Source organism: Amblyomma maculatum, chromosome 2 (genome assembly GCF_055883805.1).
Source record: "Amblyomma maculatum isolate TAMU_Amacu chromosome 2, ASM5588380v1, whole genome shotgun sequence".
In the NCBI taxonomy this organism is placed as follows: domain Eukaryota; kingdom Metazoa; phylum Arthropoda; class Arachnida; order Ixodida; family Ixodidae; genus Amblyomma; species Amblyomma maculatum.
Window position 1 is genome coordinate 158,559,003 of NC_139345.1, and position 16,648 is coordinate 158,575,650.

A 16,648-nucleotide genomic window follows, 5' to 3' on the forward strand; every position below is an offset into this window, starting at 1 on the left:
AAAATAAAAACATGCCCTGGTCGCATACAGCGAATAAAATAAAGTGCAGAGCAAGAAAAGCGACGTAATTAAGCACTGATAGAAACCGTTCACTTAACCGTCACATAAGCGTTCGCCAAGCGCTTCGTCACGGGCACAATCCCACAGTCAGCAAGAACTAGCCACGCCCAAGGTAGTCGTGCCGGCGCGCCGGCGTGAGCGATGCGAACATATTTTTCTTTATTTTTTTCCCCATTGATGCGTCCCCACTTCCTAATGTTTAATGATGATGATACCAGTGGCGACATCTTGTGGCAGCTTTGAGTACTAGACGCTGCGCTCATTTTTTGCTATGCGCACACGGAGAAAAATGATGCCGTCGCGGTGTTTGCTATCACTTATTATGCTCCTGATTAGAAAAAAACATCCGGTGCCTTGTTAGCGCTGCTATTACTAGACTGTCTTGCGTATTTCCTCAATAACTGTTTTACAAGTTCCCATCAACTAGCAGTGCTCCACGAGCCAGTTATACTTTATTTTGACAGCCGAAACATGGGAACCTCGGCGTAACGAAATTCGTGATGTATCGAAATTTTCGGCGGCAAGTAAGACTTCGTTATATCGAAGTTCAACTGTATATCGAACTCGAATGGATCGCGAAATAGTTTGATATATCGATAATTCGAATACAGAAATCTGCTTGGGACGGCACTTACGATGCGAAAAAACAATACCATATTTGTCGCGTAATCATCTCACTCGCATAATGAACCCACCCTCCACTTTTGCACTCGAGAATTTGGAGAAAAAAAAGCATTAAGGCCAGCTCGCTCATATGCAAGCGATTAAGCGATCGCAGCGACGAGCAGCGGAGACAGAGCAAAAAAATTTCCAACTTGTTGGAACTGCGTCGCTCTGCCGTTAGAGCCACCGCGGCTGCTCAAAACAAGGTGTCTGTGTCGCCGCGGCAGAAATCGCGAGCGTTTTTGCTTGCATGTCGATAGCGCGCCACTCCGTTTTGGTCGTCTCATCCACAGCTCATTTCTTGGCAGTGTGCCAAGATGCTGCGCAGCGATAATGTCGGGCGTGTTTGTCTTTTGATGGTGATAGCTCCTGTGGCGGCGGGGAGCGAACTTGGCAGACTGCCCGTGATGACTTGATTGTACAAGCCTGGTGCGATTTATCACGTTGCGCTTAGGGCGGGTGTAGTCCACTCCCACAAAGTCATTGGAAAGCGTGATACAGTAGCTGCAAATGCTGTTTGAAGTGAAAAATTCTAAAAGCTGGTGTGCTGATCGCAGCTGACCGCATGCTTTCGTTGATTCATACATGCAAAGATAAACGACTCCCGCAAAAGAGAAATAATGATAAATGCCGCTTCGTAACGTCATATCTTATGCAAAAATAATGATAAATGCCGCTTCGTAACGTCATATCTTATGCTACGCCGCGCGTACAGTGCAATGATAAAAATTGACTACTCTCGCAAAAAAAAAGAAAAGATAGATCTGCCGCTTCTTAACTTCCGCAGGTGCCATAGCCACGTCAGCCGCTGCGCGCAGAGGGTTCGCAACACACGCTAGAGAAAGCGTCCGACGTTCTATCTAAAAACGAGCTAAGCCACTGAGCTGGCTGGGCACATGCGTAGCGCGTGCTACTGCGAACGAAGGCTGGGAAAGAAGGAGAGAGCGCGGCAAAAGAATGGGCACACCCTTGCGCTTCACTCTGTCGCGCTTTCCTCCTCTCGTTCCCACCAGTTCTCTCTGGTTCATTCACGCACATGGCTTGCAAACGTCGCGTGCTGGCGCGCGGGAAACGATAACCGCAAAGGCGCTCGCCTTTAGAGAATGGGCGCGGCGCTGCTCAAGCCAAACTGTCTCTCTCATTACTTCTGCGGGTGGCTTGAAAACATCACGCGGCAGACGGCCGAGGGTGATGCGATCGTCTTAGGGAAAGGCACACTTTCTAGTGCGTGGTGCGGAGTTCCATATATCGAACAACCAGTGAAATTGAGTTCGATATATGACGTGGCTTTCCTATACTTTCACATGGGATCTTCAAGAGGATATTCCGTGAGTTCGATATAACCAAAATTCGATATATCCGGGTTCGATATACAATAAAAGCCGTTAATTCGAACTTCACGGGACCGGGAAAAAAGTTCGAATTATTCGATGTTCGAATTATCGAATGGCCTCGAAAAAACTGACCAAAACCGTTTGTACTACGGTAAATGTACCGTATTTAGTCACGTTACGAACTCGCTCGCATAATGAACCCAGCCAGCCCCGATTTGTGCCTACGAATCTGAAAAAAAAAAAATAATAATAATAATAAAGGCGTCAGTCGGTAGCGCATCCCTCTGTTTCGCACCTTCATGGTCTACAACACATTTCTTGGCAGTGCGCCAAGATGCTGCACGGCGATAACGGCGTGTTTATCTTTTGACTTTAGCTCGGGCAGGAAAGCGAACTTGGCAAAGTGCCAGCGCTTATCCGGTTGTGCAAGCCTCCCTTTCAGTATGTTCGCTTTATCATGCTAATAGCAACTTGGGCGGGCGGCACCGTCTACTGCCACTCCAATCATCGGAGCGAACGGTGCTAAAAGCCGGCGTCATGATCGCGGCTGACTCGCGTGCTTCAGTTGACGACTGATGGGTGGAAGGATGGATGGCTATCGCAAAAAAAAAAAAAGTTTAACCCATAGTGCCCGTCCGATATCATAGCCTTTTATGGGCATTGGCTGGGACCGCGCCGACAGTACTTATCCCTATTTCCAAATTAACAGGGTTGGAATTAACGAGTATTTAGTTGCGAGCTACGGAGGTTGCGCAGAAGAGAGCAGGCAGCCGCCGCCGCCGCGCGGCCATGCACTGACCTTGCCGCGGCCGCGTCCCCTCCCTTCAACGCTGCCGGCCGCCACGCCGGTCATGGCGCCATTAGTTTTACCCACTCTTTTATGGTTTTACCTGGTTCCTTATTCTGTCCCCGTTTTGGACGTGCGCAGCCTCTAATTATGTCTACCGATCGCGGAAGCGTTCCTTTACCTTTTTTCTTTCTTTTGCCGCGTGATGTGCGCCAAGCCGCCCAGACGCGGCAGCGCGTAGTTCGAATTATCCGTAGCGGAACCGACTCTTGTTGAATTAACGGGCTTTTTTATACACAGATCTCTATGGAGCTTTAGTGTAGTTCGAATTATCCGAAAATTCGAATTATCGAGGTTCGAATTAACGAGCTTTCACTGTATCCGGGTTGGACTGTAGTAGAAGGGTGGTCCGAAAAATTAGAATCCATCAATGTGCATCAATATTTACAGCCGAATGCTATGTTGTCCTGCAAGCTGTAGAAAAAATTATCAACACGAACATCGAGAATAGCGTTATTTACGCAGATTTGCTGAGCATACTTACACCTCTAAATTCCAAAAATGCAACCATGCCATTACGGTAATAGTATAGTATACAATATAGCAAAGATAACAGCACAAGGACATAACATAACGTTTTGCTGGGTTTCAGGTCACGTAGGCATCGACGTGGCTGTTTTATGTTCATCCATATTGTTGCTAAACACTCGGAAAAATGCGCTTGCAGAGGTTTCATCGTATTGCTTGGAATCTCTACACTTTCAGGCACCTCTGCGCCGGTTTCTAGAGCGACACCCTGTCACAGCCTTGGAGCTGCTGCTCGCAGATCCACAGGTAAGTTGGCACCACACACCATATAAACGCATGTAAGGGCCGCACCCGATGGGCTGCACCCCCTAGTCATCGAAGCCAGTAAAAAAAAAAAGATCAGTGTAAGGGTCGCACTTGAACTTTCGAGACCCATGCGAAAATAGTCTTCAAAAGGCACGCGCACAAATGTTTCCAGATGCCGCCCACGGATTGTGCCCAAATTCATGGGTCATCTTCATTATTTTATTTTCCCTCTGCCGCGAGCTTCTGCAATCCATATCGGCATCTGTATCACTAGGCCCAGCCACCCTGGCTTTGTTTTGCAACTTTCCAAGGCACGTAAGTGCAGTTAAACCTCGGTATAACAAACTTCAGTATAACAAAATTCATGATATAATGAAGTTAACGGAGTTATCTCGTGATGACGAAATAAATGTCTCCGTAATTTTATTATAACGAAATCTTGAGATAAATTTTAACCGGAAGGACAAAAATTTCGCAAAGGGGATGACTGCAAAAGGGAAAGCGTTGCCAGCGCGTGAGACAGGCAATTCACGCGGACTGGCTTCCCGGGGGAGCGCGGCATATGCTCCCTACCAGCAAGAGATTAGCGATAAGCCGCTAGAGTATCCGCGCTCCCGCCTCCCGCTTTTTTTTTTCTCCCTCTCTCCTTTTGCTTCCTCACAAATGGAAAAGGGCGGCAGCTCCTCTGCTCACCCCTTTGCTACAATCCAAAAAAACTCTTCCCCGTGCCTGCGAAGGCTGAAGCGTCGGCGTGCATGCTGTCTGTCATCCCTTTCTTGCACGGCTCTCGCGCGGCCGCCGCTTCCGCAGGAGGACCCAGGCAGTGACACTGACGCCGAAGACAGCTAAGCCCAAAGTAACCGCGAAGTGCATGGCGCAGTAAACGTGCTGCGGCGCTATGCGAGTTTAACAGGATAGCAAGAAACGATGCAATCCCTGTGGGCCTAAGAACGCAGCGTGGGGCCATTTTTTGTAGCTAAGCAGACGCAAAAGTAGGTCACGGATTACTTTCAGTGGAAATAAAAACGAAGTCCTTATAATTGGCAAGTGCTTAGGTAATGTTTCCGCATACTCTGCACGGAATTTCGATACGAAATTTTATAACGAAGTAAACTGCCGATTTTTACGGCTTCATTATATCGAAGTTTAACTGTAGTGGTAGCCTGGTTGGCATGGACGCAGCTCTTGGGATTCCGCATATCGCGGTAAGCCGTGTTGCGACTGCCGTTGTGGGTGGTTGCGGCACTGCCTCACTGCGTGATCTATCACGGCATTCAAAGCTGCTTAGGCATCACTTTTTCATCTGCACCATCACCATTAAGGTGCCCGTACGCGGCAATAATTGCTTCGACAAGGTCGTTCCCGCTCCTTACTGCCACACTGAGCACAACCGGCTATGCTACACCGTTATCAGGCCATCGTGGACTCGACGCGAAGCGCTGTTGCTTCGTCATTGATTGCAGATAACTTGATGTGGAAGTGTAGCGTCCCTGATGCATTTATCTGTTTTGCTGCTTTTTTAGGCTAATAACGAAGCACGAATCTAAATATTGCGCATTTTGTGCTGTGATCATGTCTAAGGAGCAGCGCTGGGCAAACTAGGCTTAACGGAGACTTTCTCAAAATGGCGCCGGACCGCGAGCAGCTGACACCGCCAGCCAATCAAAGCTCGCCATCTTGCTTATGTGCGGTGGGAGACCAATAGCAGCGCGTTTCAAGCGATTTTGTTCCTTCGTTTTCCACTTTGTTCGGGCTCATTCATGGTCACCAATCGAAATAATTGAAAAGCCTGAATCGCGATCTTTCTAGTGAGACCAAGATTACGCCCGCGGAGCGCATATTTTTCAAACTGTAAGCGATTGAAATTCGGTGTGATTTAACCTCAATATAAAGGGCCACTTGCGCAGATTTTCGCCTTTACAATTCTATAGCGTGCGAATTAGGTGGTACTTTTCAACAAAATTTCAAAGGTAGCTATAGAAAGATCTCAGGATTGCGAAAACAACGGACAGAAAATCCAATTTTTGACGGATTTTCAGCCGAAGAGACCCAGGTCCCCGCTTACATATTGCACCTGTCACCCAGGCTTTCTTATTGTGCCTGTAGATGAGTTCACCGTTCCGCGGCAGCTGCGCATTTTTGAAGTAGCAAGGCTTCGCCGTTGTCCCGACAACCAGTAGTGGCAGCTTGTGTTTGCCTCATATGTTCGCTCCGAACAGCGCGGTAATCCTGTCCTTGGCCTGTTTTCTACTGTTTTCTACCTTTGACTGCGATGTCCTTCACTGCAAATGTTTGTTAGGAGCATCTTAAAAAAAAGTGCAGCCTCGTCAGTGTTGTAAGCGTTGTCTGTTAAGCAGCAGCACCAATGTGTACTTCTTCCAATTCTCGATAACGCTTTTGTTGGCGCTGCCGCTCTCACCACAGATGGGTCAAAACATTATGTTCCTTAAAATGGCTAAACCATTCGTTACTACACCTGAATTCTTCGTGCCCAAGTTACAGAGCCAGGTCGTTGACCTCCCGCAGTATCGTTCCATTGGTGGGAAGGTGGGCTGCGTTTGCTTTCTGCAGCCAGCGAAGCAGAGCAGATTCCACATTCGTTATGCAGGAGCCCGCACTTGTGACCGCTTCGAAGAATGTGTCTTGCCGTAGGCCTCTAGTATCTTTGACTTGTCGCTGATTGTTGCGACAACATGGAGAGGGGCACGCCGGGTCTTAGCAAACTCTGTCTTGTAACAAGCGTTCTTTGCCTGCTTCTTGGATCAAGCAGAACTTCTGCTGCAGCGTTAGTCTTGCACTTCGGCGTTAAAGTCTTGCACTTCGGCATTTCGTTCACTAGTGCGGTCACAAAGCTAGCACTTCTGCACAGCCCAAAAGAACAAGGGCACAGTAGCTGACCCTGACCGCCACGCGCAACACAAAGAAATGGCGAGGTGAGACTTGCGTAGTGTGTACTTGCAGCATAGGAGGCACGGGGGAGGAGCGGTCGCAGCACGGAACAAGTGCTGCTGCTGATGCAGTGGGAAGCACGGTGTAAGATGGAATAGGAGCGAAATCACTTGAAAAACAGTATGTCCGCTATGTTGCAGTGAAGCATGTCTTCTCCTTTGTAGGCGCGTGTTTTGGCAGTCCACGGGGCACACTGAGGACCGATTTTTGTGCTCAGAGTGCTCTGGCTGGGGTACTTCGCCTATAAATCTTCACCATCGCTATGTGGCTTTGCCTTGTGGCATTGTAGTGATATCGGTTCCTGGATTTGCGATGAAGCATGAGTCTGGGATTGCCATGTAGCACCCCAAATATTTGAATCAATCGACCTGGCGCAGGCCACTAGTTCAAATTATCCAGTCACATTTACATTGGAAAATATTGGACTGCAGAAAATCTTCTAATTATCCGAGATATCGAATTAACAGAGTTCGAATTATCGAGGTATTACTGTATTTTATTCGCTCCCTGGGCCTATAATTTAACTTTATAAAGTGCACACAAGCGCCCATGTTTTCTCGTTTTCTGAAAAAAAATTTTTAGACTTTTTGCTAGTTTTTAAGAAGGATATCTTTGCATCTAGAGCAGATAGAGTAATCGTAATTTCAGTGCATTCTTGAGTGATTAAACTATACAATGTTGGGAACAGAGGTCTCATTTTTTTCTTGCAAATATTTTTGTGCACTTTAATTTAAATAGTTCATAAATCATTTTCTCCTAAATCAAAATACAGTGTTGTAAAATGACTAATATTGCCTTGTTCAAAAATGTAGTTTCTACATTGTATTCCTTGTACTGTATACTACTTAGCCCCACGTTTATAATAGTTCGCTGATTAGTCATTTTCTTTTCCTAGTGCTTGTGTAGACAAAGGAGTGAAAATTTCGGATATTTTGAAAACTGATTGGCATATTATAAAAGTGATTACATATTTGAAATCAGCATAAAAAATTGTAAGACTGCGTTTTCATTGCATTTAGTCTAATAGTAAAGAAAAGTGTTTCCTAGAGCCCTGTCTCCCCTTAAATATCTGGGGTGATTCCGGCCAGATGGAAGGAGGCAGTAGTGAAGAATACCTCCTCCTCTCCTCTTTCAGGTGCAGGACGAGCAGCTGAGCCGTTTTCTGGAGCACCTGCTGCGGGACGGGGCCACGTTCCGGGCAGCACTGCAGCGGACAGTGAGCTGCGTGGACCGGCTGGCACAACTATTGGACGAGGGACCTGAGCTGCAGCGCCTGGCTGTGCGTCTGGTGGCGGCAGTGGCGAGGCGCGAGCCCCAGTTCCTGGCAGAGCGCCCCATGCTGGTGCAGCGCCTGCGCTCCGTCTGGGTATCTGACGCTTTCCAGGCGGGCGCTGGTGGACTGGCTCAGTGGCGAGAACCCAAGCTGCTCTGCCGCTGCTTGCTGGCTGTCGTGCAGCAGCGGCCCCACGAGATAGAGCTCTTGTTCCAGGTATGGAGGTGGGAGGGGGCTGAGTTGAGTCGGTTAGTAAATTTTACGAACGGTGTGGCACGCAGGACTTAGTTTCAGTAAACGAGTTTTAAGAACAGAGAAGGGATGTTACCTATGGTTGGAGCCAAGACTCTCATTCATAGAGGTATCAGCTTACAGCAACCTCAGTAACCTCATTCAAGAGCATCTAATGTAAGTGAGCACAAATAAATTACTCGAAATATGAGTAATCTTTCCCAACTTGCAGCCCCTACTGCCTGAGAAGGATGAACATTCACAGTGTGCTCTTTGAAGCATTGTACAGTAAAACCTCATTAACAATCTCCATAAATTTAGATAATTCATACTGCTTCCAGCTCAGCCTAAGGCTCATTCAAGTCTATGGTTGGATTTATGTATGCCTCATAGCTGATCTTTGTTTCAGGCAGGTTTTCTGGAGTCTGTAGAACCAAACCTGTAATTTGGTCGAAAAAATCTGCGAATTTAATTTGTGTAGACTGGCCTCAAAAATTATGCACTTCGCCTTTCCACATTTGCAAGCAGTTATATTAGTATTATTTATTTATTTATTTACAAATACTGCAGGCAGCAGTGCTGCCTAGGCAGGAGGGGGTTACAAAAGGTAAGTTTGCAAAGATTGCTGAAAAGTATCAATGTTAGCACATTCAACTAGCACATTCAACAACCGAAGCAGACAGATGATTCCATTGTTTGGGTGTGAATGGAAAAAAACATTTTTGAAACTGCTTAGCGCTGGCATTGTATGGCATTATTACTTTTGTGTGGTTCAGCCTTGATGATCTTTGCGGTGCAGAAAGTACAATCGAACCTGGATATATCGAACCCGGATATATCTAATATTGGTTATATCGAACTCGCGGAATATCCCCTTGAAAATCACATGTAAAAGTATAAGAAAGCCGCGTCATGTATCGGACTCAGTTTCACCGGTCGTTCGATATATCGAACTCCACACCACGCACTGGGAAGTGTGCCTTCGCCAAAGACTATCACATCACCCTCGGCCTTTTGCCGCATAACGTTTTCATGCCACGCGCGGAAGGAATGAGAGGGGACAGTTCGGCGACGCTGGTCTAGGGCAGCGCCGTGCCCATTCCCCAAAGGCGCTAGCATCTCGTTTCCTACGCGCCAGCATGGGACGTTTGCAAGCCATGTGCGTGAAGGAACCAGAGAGAACCGGTGGGAACGAGAGGGGCAAAACGCGATAGAGCGAAGCGCTAGGGTGTGCCCATTCTTTTGCCGAGCTATCTCTCTCCTTCCTCTTTCCCAGCCTTTGTTCGCAGTAGCACGCGCTGCGCATGCACCAAGCCAGCTCAGCCTGTTCTCAGACAGAACATCGGACGCTTTCACCAGCGCGTCCTCTGCGCGCGGCTGCCTGCGGAAGTTAAGAAGCGGCAGATCTATCTTTTTTTGTTTTATCCTTTTTTTTTTTTTTGGCTAGAGTCGTCTATTCTTATCGTGCTGCATGCACGGCGTAGCTTAAGATATGGCGTTACGAAGCGGCATATTTTTTTTTTTTTTTTTTTGCAGGAGGTGTTTATCCTTGTATGTATGAATCAACAAAAGCACCCGGTCAGCTGCGATCATGACACCGGCTTTTAGCATTTTTCGTTTCAAACAGCATTTGCAGCTACTGTACCACGCTTTATCCCGCCGGGGCGGCACAGTGGTTACAGCGCTCGACTACTGTTCCCAAGGACACGGGATCGAATCCCGGCCTCGGCGGCCGCTTTTTGATGGAGGCGAAAAGCAAGGCGCCCGTGTGCTGTGCGATTTCAGTGCGCGTTAAAGAACCCCAGGTGGTCGAAATTTCTGGAGTCCTCCACTACGGCGCCTCTCATAGCCTGAGTCACTTTGGGATGTTAAACCCCACAAAAGCCAAACCATAGTATCACGCTTTCAATGCATGCTTTCCAATGATTTAGTGGCAGTGGACTACGCCCACCCCAAGCGCGGCATGATGAATCGAACTAGGCTTGTGCAATCAAGCCATCACGGGCAGTCTGCCAAGTTCGCTCCCCGCCGCCGCAGGAGCTATCAAAAGATAAACACACCTTGACGTTATCGCTGTGCAGCATCGTGGCACGCTGCCAAGAGATGAGCTGTGGATGAGACTACCATGCAAGCGAAAACGCTGGTGATTTCTGCCGGGCGACACAGAAACCTTGTTTTGAGCTGCCGCAGTGGCTCGAACGGCTGAGGGACACAGTTCTAACAAGTTGGAAAGTTTTTGCTCTGTCGCTGCCGCTCGTCGCTGAGATCGCTTAATTTTTTTTTCCAAATTCTCGAGTGAAAAAGTGGAGGGTGGGTTCATTATGCGAGTGAGTTGATTATGCGACAAATACGGTATTCTTTTTTTGCATTGTGAGTGCCGTCCCAAGCCGATTTCTGTTATCGCTGTGTAGTATCTTGGCACGCTGCCAATAAATTAGCCGTGGATGCGACTGTCGAACTGGAGGGATGCGCCACTGATCGCTTGTTTTTTTACTTTCAAATTCGCGGGTGATTCATTATGCGAGTGGGTTGATTACGCGACAAATACAGTATCATTTTTCATGATCACAAGTGATGCCTCAAGCCAATTGCTGTATATCGAATTATCGCTATATCTAACTATTTCGCGATCCCCTTCGAGTTTGATATATCCGGGTTCAGCTGTAGATACGATTCATTTGGCAGTCCTGTTTTGCTGTGATATACAATATATATCACTGTATTATTTTATTATTGGATGCTCTTGCCCTTATAAATGTTGTGCTTTACCGTTGCCTTTAGTGGTTTTATGATCGAAGAGCGCTTCGTTGCGGTGGTGCAGTGGTTAGGGCATTCAACTGCTGTGCCCAAGGATGTGGGATTGAACCCTGGCGGCGGCGGAGGCTTTTTTGATGGAGGCAAGAAGCAAGGTGCCTGTGTGCGGTGCTATGTCAGTGCACATTACCTTAAAATACCTCAGGTGGTCGAAATTACTTCCTGGTGTCCCTCGTAGCCTCAGCCGCTTTGGGACACTAAACCCCATACAGCATACAGCAGTGTATGGTTGAAGAGCACTGTTCCGAGATGCACTAACTATTTGCTTTACCTAACACTGTCTCATTCGCTTCCTTGCAGCTGCTGCGTGCATTCACGGGGCGCTTCTTGCCAGACTTTGGCTTCCTGCGGGAGTTCCTGGACTCGTGGGCAGCCAAGGGCCAGACAGTAGAGTGGAAGCGGGCTGCATTCTTCCGCTTTGTGGAGGTCTTTGGGGACCCTGCCTTTCCACAGCCACTGCTGGCCAAAGTGCTGCAGCAGCTCCTCATCCCAGCCTTTGCGGCTTCTTTCGAGCGTGGCGAAGGCGAGGCTCTCATCGGGGGTCCCCCACAGCCTGAGCGGGACTCGCCTGACAACGTCATCTCGGTCTTTATCAACCGCGTGATCGACCCCGAGAATCCATTTGGCACATCAGACGCCGTGCGCATCCTGTTGCTCCAGTTCTCCTGCCTCCTCGTGGAGCAGGCCTCGCCGCATATCCATGACGCAGCCAACAAGTATGTCTACTTCCTTCTCTTTTTTTCTTGCTTGTCTTGCACCATGCCTCATGAGAGCATGCATTTTATTTTTTCTCTCATCTTGTGCTGTGTCTTATGAGAGCGTGCGTGTTTTATTGCGAAGGCAATACTACTCTAGGTTTCGAGCCTTCAGCGTAGCGCGGCGGTAGCCACGTCTTACCCACGTGACGCTGACACCACACCCCACGTGACACTAGGGTGAGAGCTGAGCTACAAACTCAAGTGGTTGCGTAGCGCGGCGGTAGCCATGTCTTACCTACGTGACTCTGTGACGTCGCATCCCACGTGACACAAAAGTGAGAGATGGGCTTCCAGCTCAAGTGGTCGGTGTGGCGCGGTCGGAGCTGCGGCTCAGTTGGCAGGAGCTGCAAACTTGGGTCTCGCGTTTCATATGGGACGGTTATGTCAGAATCAGCCTGCTAGGACCCTGACATTCAAGTTACCCCTATAGGGCACTAAGGCAGGTTCATATCGGTTGGTTAACCCTCTCATGCATACGGGCCTCATATGAGGACACATATTTATCCGTCTATAAAATTCCTTCAGTCGCTCAGAGCGTGTCACTGCCGCATGGAGTCCTCAGCCGAGGACATGTGAAGTTTCCTAACATGTTTCATAGATGGCACTAGCTGTCCATGTTTCTTCAAACGCCAGGCTCTGATGGGGAGTAGGCTTGTTTGAGGTCTCTGAATCTTCCAAAGAAACAACAATTAATTCTTTGACAGGCGATAGCTCTTTTCGACAATAAAAATTATCTGCGCCAAGTATAACTCTCGAATATTGTCCGTGAGATTTGTTGCCATTTGTTTCTCGATTTTGACTTGTATACAGAGAAGAGAACATGTGTCCTCAAGTGGGGACATCATGCATTGAAGATATAGCCTCACCTACAGCGCCACCCAAAAACCTTACCTGCAGAATGCCAGGCCTGGGCTCAAAGGGCCTGCATTTTCCCGCGCTTTGCGTTTGCGGTGCAGTCTGCTTTGGCGGGAGTTTCGTTGTATATAGATGTCGCACTTACTTACGCAGTGGAAAAAACAATAGTTTCCTGAAATGTCTTCAAAGCGAGGACTGTCCAGGGAGGAAATCGACGCTCTTTTGGACCTCTCATCTGACTCCGATGACGATTCCGAGGCGGATGATTGGGAGCAGCTACTCACCGATTTGGACACTTCAAGCAGCTCAGAAGAAGAGGGGGATGACAGCGAGCCTGTGCATGCCAACGGCACTTCAACAAACCCTGGAGTAAGGGCACCTGTGAGGGCATCTACCGCGAGAAAGGACACCACAGTATGGGTCGCCGATAAAGAAAACGATTATGCAGGGAAGCCTCCTGGTTTTACTGGTGAGCACAGGGTCAACGTGCACGGCACGCTCCCAATTGACTACTTCTTGGCTGTATTTCCAGAATCTTTACTGGAACAGATTGTTTTTCAAACAAATTTGTATGCAGTTCAAAAAGGCAAAGAAAACTTACGGTTGACCTTGCCAGAGCTGAAAGTCTTTCTTGGCATGTGCATTGTTATGACATACATCAAGTATCCAAGAATCAGGAATTACTGGTCTACAGAATCCGGACTTAGAATGGACATTGTCGCCAATGCAATGTCTGTAAATCGCTTTGAGGAGCTTCGAAGATTCCTTCATTTCAGAGACAACAGCGACACAGTGACATTCCAGAATGACCGCGTTGCTGGAATGAGACCAGTCATTGATGCACTCAACGAAGCATTTTGCTCTGCAGTTGATCCTGAAGAATACCAATCCGTGGACGAGATGGTGATACCATTCAAAGGGCGCTCTTCCATAAAGCAGTACCTGCCAAGCAAGCCGAAGCGCTGGGGCTTCAAGGTGTGGGTGAGAGCAGGAGTGTCTGGCTACATTTATCGCTTTGAAGTCTACCAAGGGGCAAGCGGGGGACGAGCCAACGTTTCAGGCGAATATGGCATGGCGGGTGATGTTGTCATCAGACTGTCCGAGGGACTTCAAGGAAAAAATCATAAACTTTCTTGCCGATAACTTCTTCACATCCATGGCCCTCGTCAGGAAACTGAGAGAGGATGGCATAATGTTTGTCGGGACATGCCGAGCAAACCGTCTGCAAGGAGCAGATAAAAAGCTAAAGTCCATGAAGGAGCTCAAAGCGCTCGGAAGGGGAAGCACATCCATTTGCACATCAGCGTACAACATCACGGTGACAAGGTGGCTGGATAACTCGCTTGTTCACGTTGTTTCAAGCTATGCAGGACGGGACCCTGAAGGCACTACGAATAGATTCAACAGGAAAGAGAGAAAAGTAATCGATGTCACCAGGCCATACTCCGTGGAAGTATACAACAAACACATGGGAGGTGTCGACCTCATGGATTCCTTGATTGCAAGGTACAGAAATGACGTGCGGAACAAAAGGGGCTACTTGAGAATTTTCTTCCACCTACTAAATGCTGCAGTTGTGAACGCCTGGATTGTATGGAGGTGGGACAAAGACACGGATCAATATATGGACCAACTTGAGTTCCGAAGTCGCATTGCCAAGGTGCTTATATTCCGCGGGGAAGTAGCGCAGAGCTTGAAGCGACGAGGCCGCCCATCCAACGATCCTCCTCCACCATCACTAAAGAAGAGGGTGCTTCACCATGTGTCACTGGAAAAAAGGTTGGACGGCGGACAGCATTTCCCAAAGAGCATCCAGAAGTACGCCAGCCGCTGTCGAAGTCGTGCCTGCCGTAGCAAGACAAGGTACCTCTGTGGTCGCTGCAACGTCCCTCTATGTCCAGAGTGCTTTGAGTCTTTCCACAGCCCATAAGCAGAGTATGCAAGACCCATCGTCATCCTTTCAATGTGATTTGTTGCCTCTTTCGGTGTTCTGGTATGAAAGCTCTATATTTTTGAGACTGTCACTACTTTGTTGCGTACTTAAGCCAATTACCTAGACCACCTTACGGCATGTTGTCCTCATATGAGGACACATCAAAAATATAATAAGGATGTTGTTGATTACTTGAAATAAATTATTTTGTGATCTTTGTGGCATATAGTGACATTTTTATGCAATAATTTTTTTATACACTGAGTTTAATTCATGCATGAGAGGGTTAAAGTGGTGCTTCATATGTGGGCTGAGGAAGAAGAAAAAGAAAAGAACACTCGGTCACCTGCAGTTAATGCTTTCGCTCAATATTTAGTTCAGCAGTGTTGAACTCTTGTAATTTTTTTTCTGTTTTCTCTGATGTCTAGCACTGTGCCTCATGAAAGCATGCTTGTTTTTTTTTTCTCTCTTGTCTCGCACCGTGCCTTATGAGACTGCGTGTGTAGTTCCGTCAGTTGTATGCAGGATGGAAAGGAGCCGTATGTACTAACCAAACCTAAAAGCTGTGTGGCTATGCAAAAATTTGCACCGAGCATGCTAGGCTGTCAAGAAGAGGCTCCAAAGCTATTGGTTGGTTAGTTCACAGTCAGTCATGAACTTGACCATGCGAGAAAGTGATATGAGTGAAGCTGGAAAAGTAGTTGAATACAGATGGAAGACAAGTACGCAATATGAAATGCTACTTTTAAATTTTATTTGGCGATAGAAGCCAGCGAGGACTCCCACAATTCATTGAGCATTGTCTGACGCAGGGATTCTAAGACTGAGTTCCGCGGGCTGCTTTTGTGGGTTGGAACACTTGTACTAGATGGCCCCCTTCCCCTCTCTCCTTTCTTCCCCGGTCCCTCATCTGGTGAGGCGAGGCATCGGATTCGAGGTGCTGGGCTGAAGTGTTGCCACCGGCGAACCCATTTGCACGCAATAATTGTTAACTGCCAAAATAGAAAAAAACATGCTTACGCTCTATGCTACCTTTAGAGCTGGAGCGACATTACGCTCCATGCTACCATTGTAGCCAGAGCGGCATATAGCCAATGAAGGTCATGCGGAGTCTCATGAATGAGTGCAGAAATGAGATGGAGCGTTCGTGATTATAATGTATTTTTTTCATTCCTGTCTTCGATTTATAGGCCTTAGCATGGGTGAGAGGTGGGAATTTTAACGATAATGATTGCCAAAAGCAAGAAAACACTGAAATGCTTACAAAATTGGATGAAATGGCAAAAAAGGGCCATGGTTTAACCCTACTTGAACCTGGTTATGAGAGAAAGCACCTACCACGCTGGCTCAGTGATTAAGATGTTCGGCTACTGATCTGGAGTACCCAGGTTTGAACTAGGGGTGTGCAAATATTGAATTGTTCGAGTATGAACCAAATATGAATATGGAAAAACGCCTTCGGATATCTGATGAGTGAAATAGCGAACATTGTTCGTCTTATTAGAATTAGCATGTATTTGAAAATAAAATTCAATTGCAAATAAAAGGAAGTTTGTACTCCGCTGAAAAATCCAGTAGTAATAACTTCTGCAGAATGTTTTAGACTGGTATGCTGTACAGGAAGGACCTGCATGACACCGGGTAGAGCTAGTTATAAAAGTATAATTATAGTGAAAAAGTAAATGCCGTGACATTATCACTGCGCAGCATCTTGGCATGTCGAGTAAATGAGCTGTGGATGCGACGGCTGAAACGGAGGGACACGCCACCCACTAACGCTTTTTGTTTTTTTTTAATTTCTCGGCATAAAAAGTGGCGGGTGGGTTCATTATGCCAGTGGGTCGATTGCGCGATAAATACGGTATAATTTTTCACTCCCAAGTGGCGTCTCAAGCAGATTTCTGTATATGGAATTACTGATATATATTTAACTATTTCGCGATCCCCTTCGAGTTCAATATACCGTATTGATTCGCATAATGCTCGCACTTTTTTTCGCGGACAATTGATGCCAAGTTGGGGTGCGCGATAATTACGTGGGGATAATTTTCGAGCAAATGTTTTAGAGCGCTAAAAGCAAAATTATATAGGTGCGAATTGGGATTCCTAGGTTCAGCTATTGTAAATGTAACTAAAACATTACTTTCAAGCATAACT

The 16,648-nt window shown here is 47.3% G+C and overlaps 1 protein-coding gene across 3 annotated transcripts in view; it reads left to right on the forward strand.

The window, feature by feature from the left end:
• Window positions 1-16,648, forward strand: part of Nipped-A (Transcription-associated protein Nipped-A) — a 287,463-nt gene that overhangs the window by 139,695 nt on the left and 131,120 nt on the right. For all 3 annotated transcript variants that reach the window (XM_084595462.1, XM_084595463.1, XM_084595464.1), the window contains exons 30-32: window positions 3,610-3,678; window positions 7,763-8,116; window positions 11,246-11,661. In XM_084595462.1, the coding sequence (XP_084451588.1) occupies window positions 3,610-3,678; window positions 7,763-8,116; window positions 11,246-11,661 (839 nt within the window). The remainder of the gene's footprint in view (window positions 1-3,609; window positions 3,679-7,762; window positions 8,117-11,245; window positions 11,662-16,648) is intronic.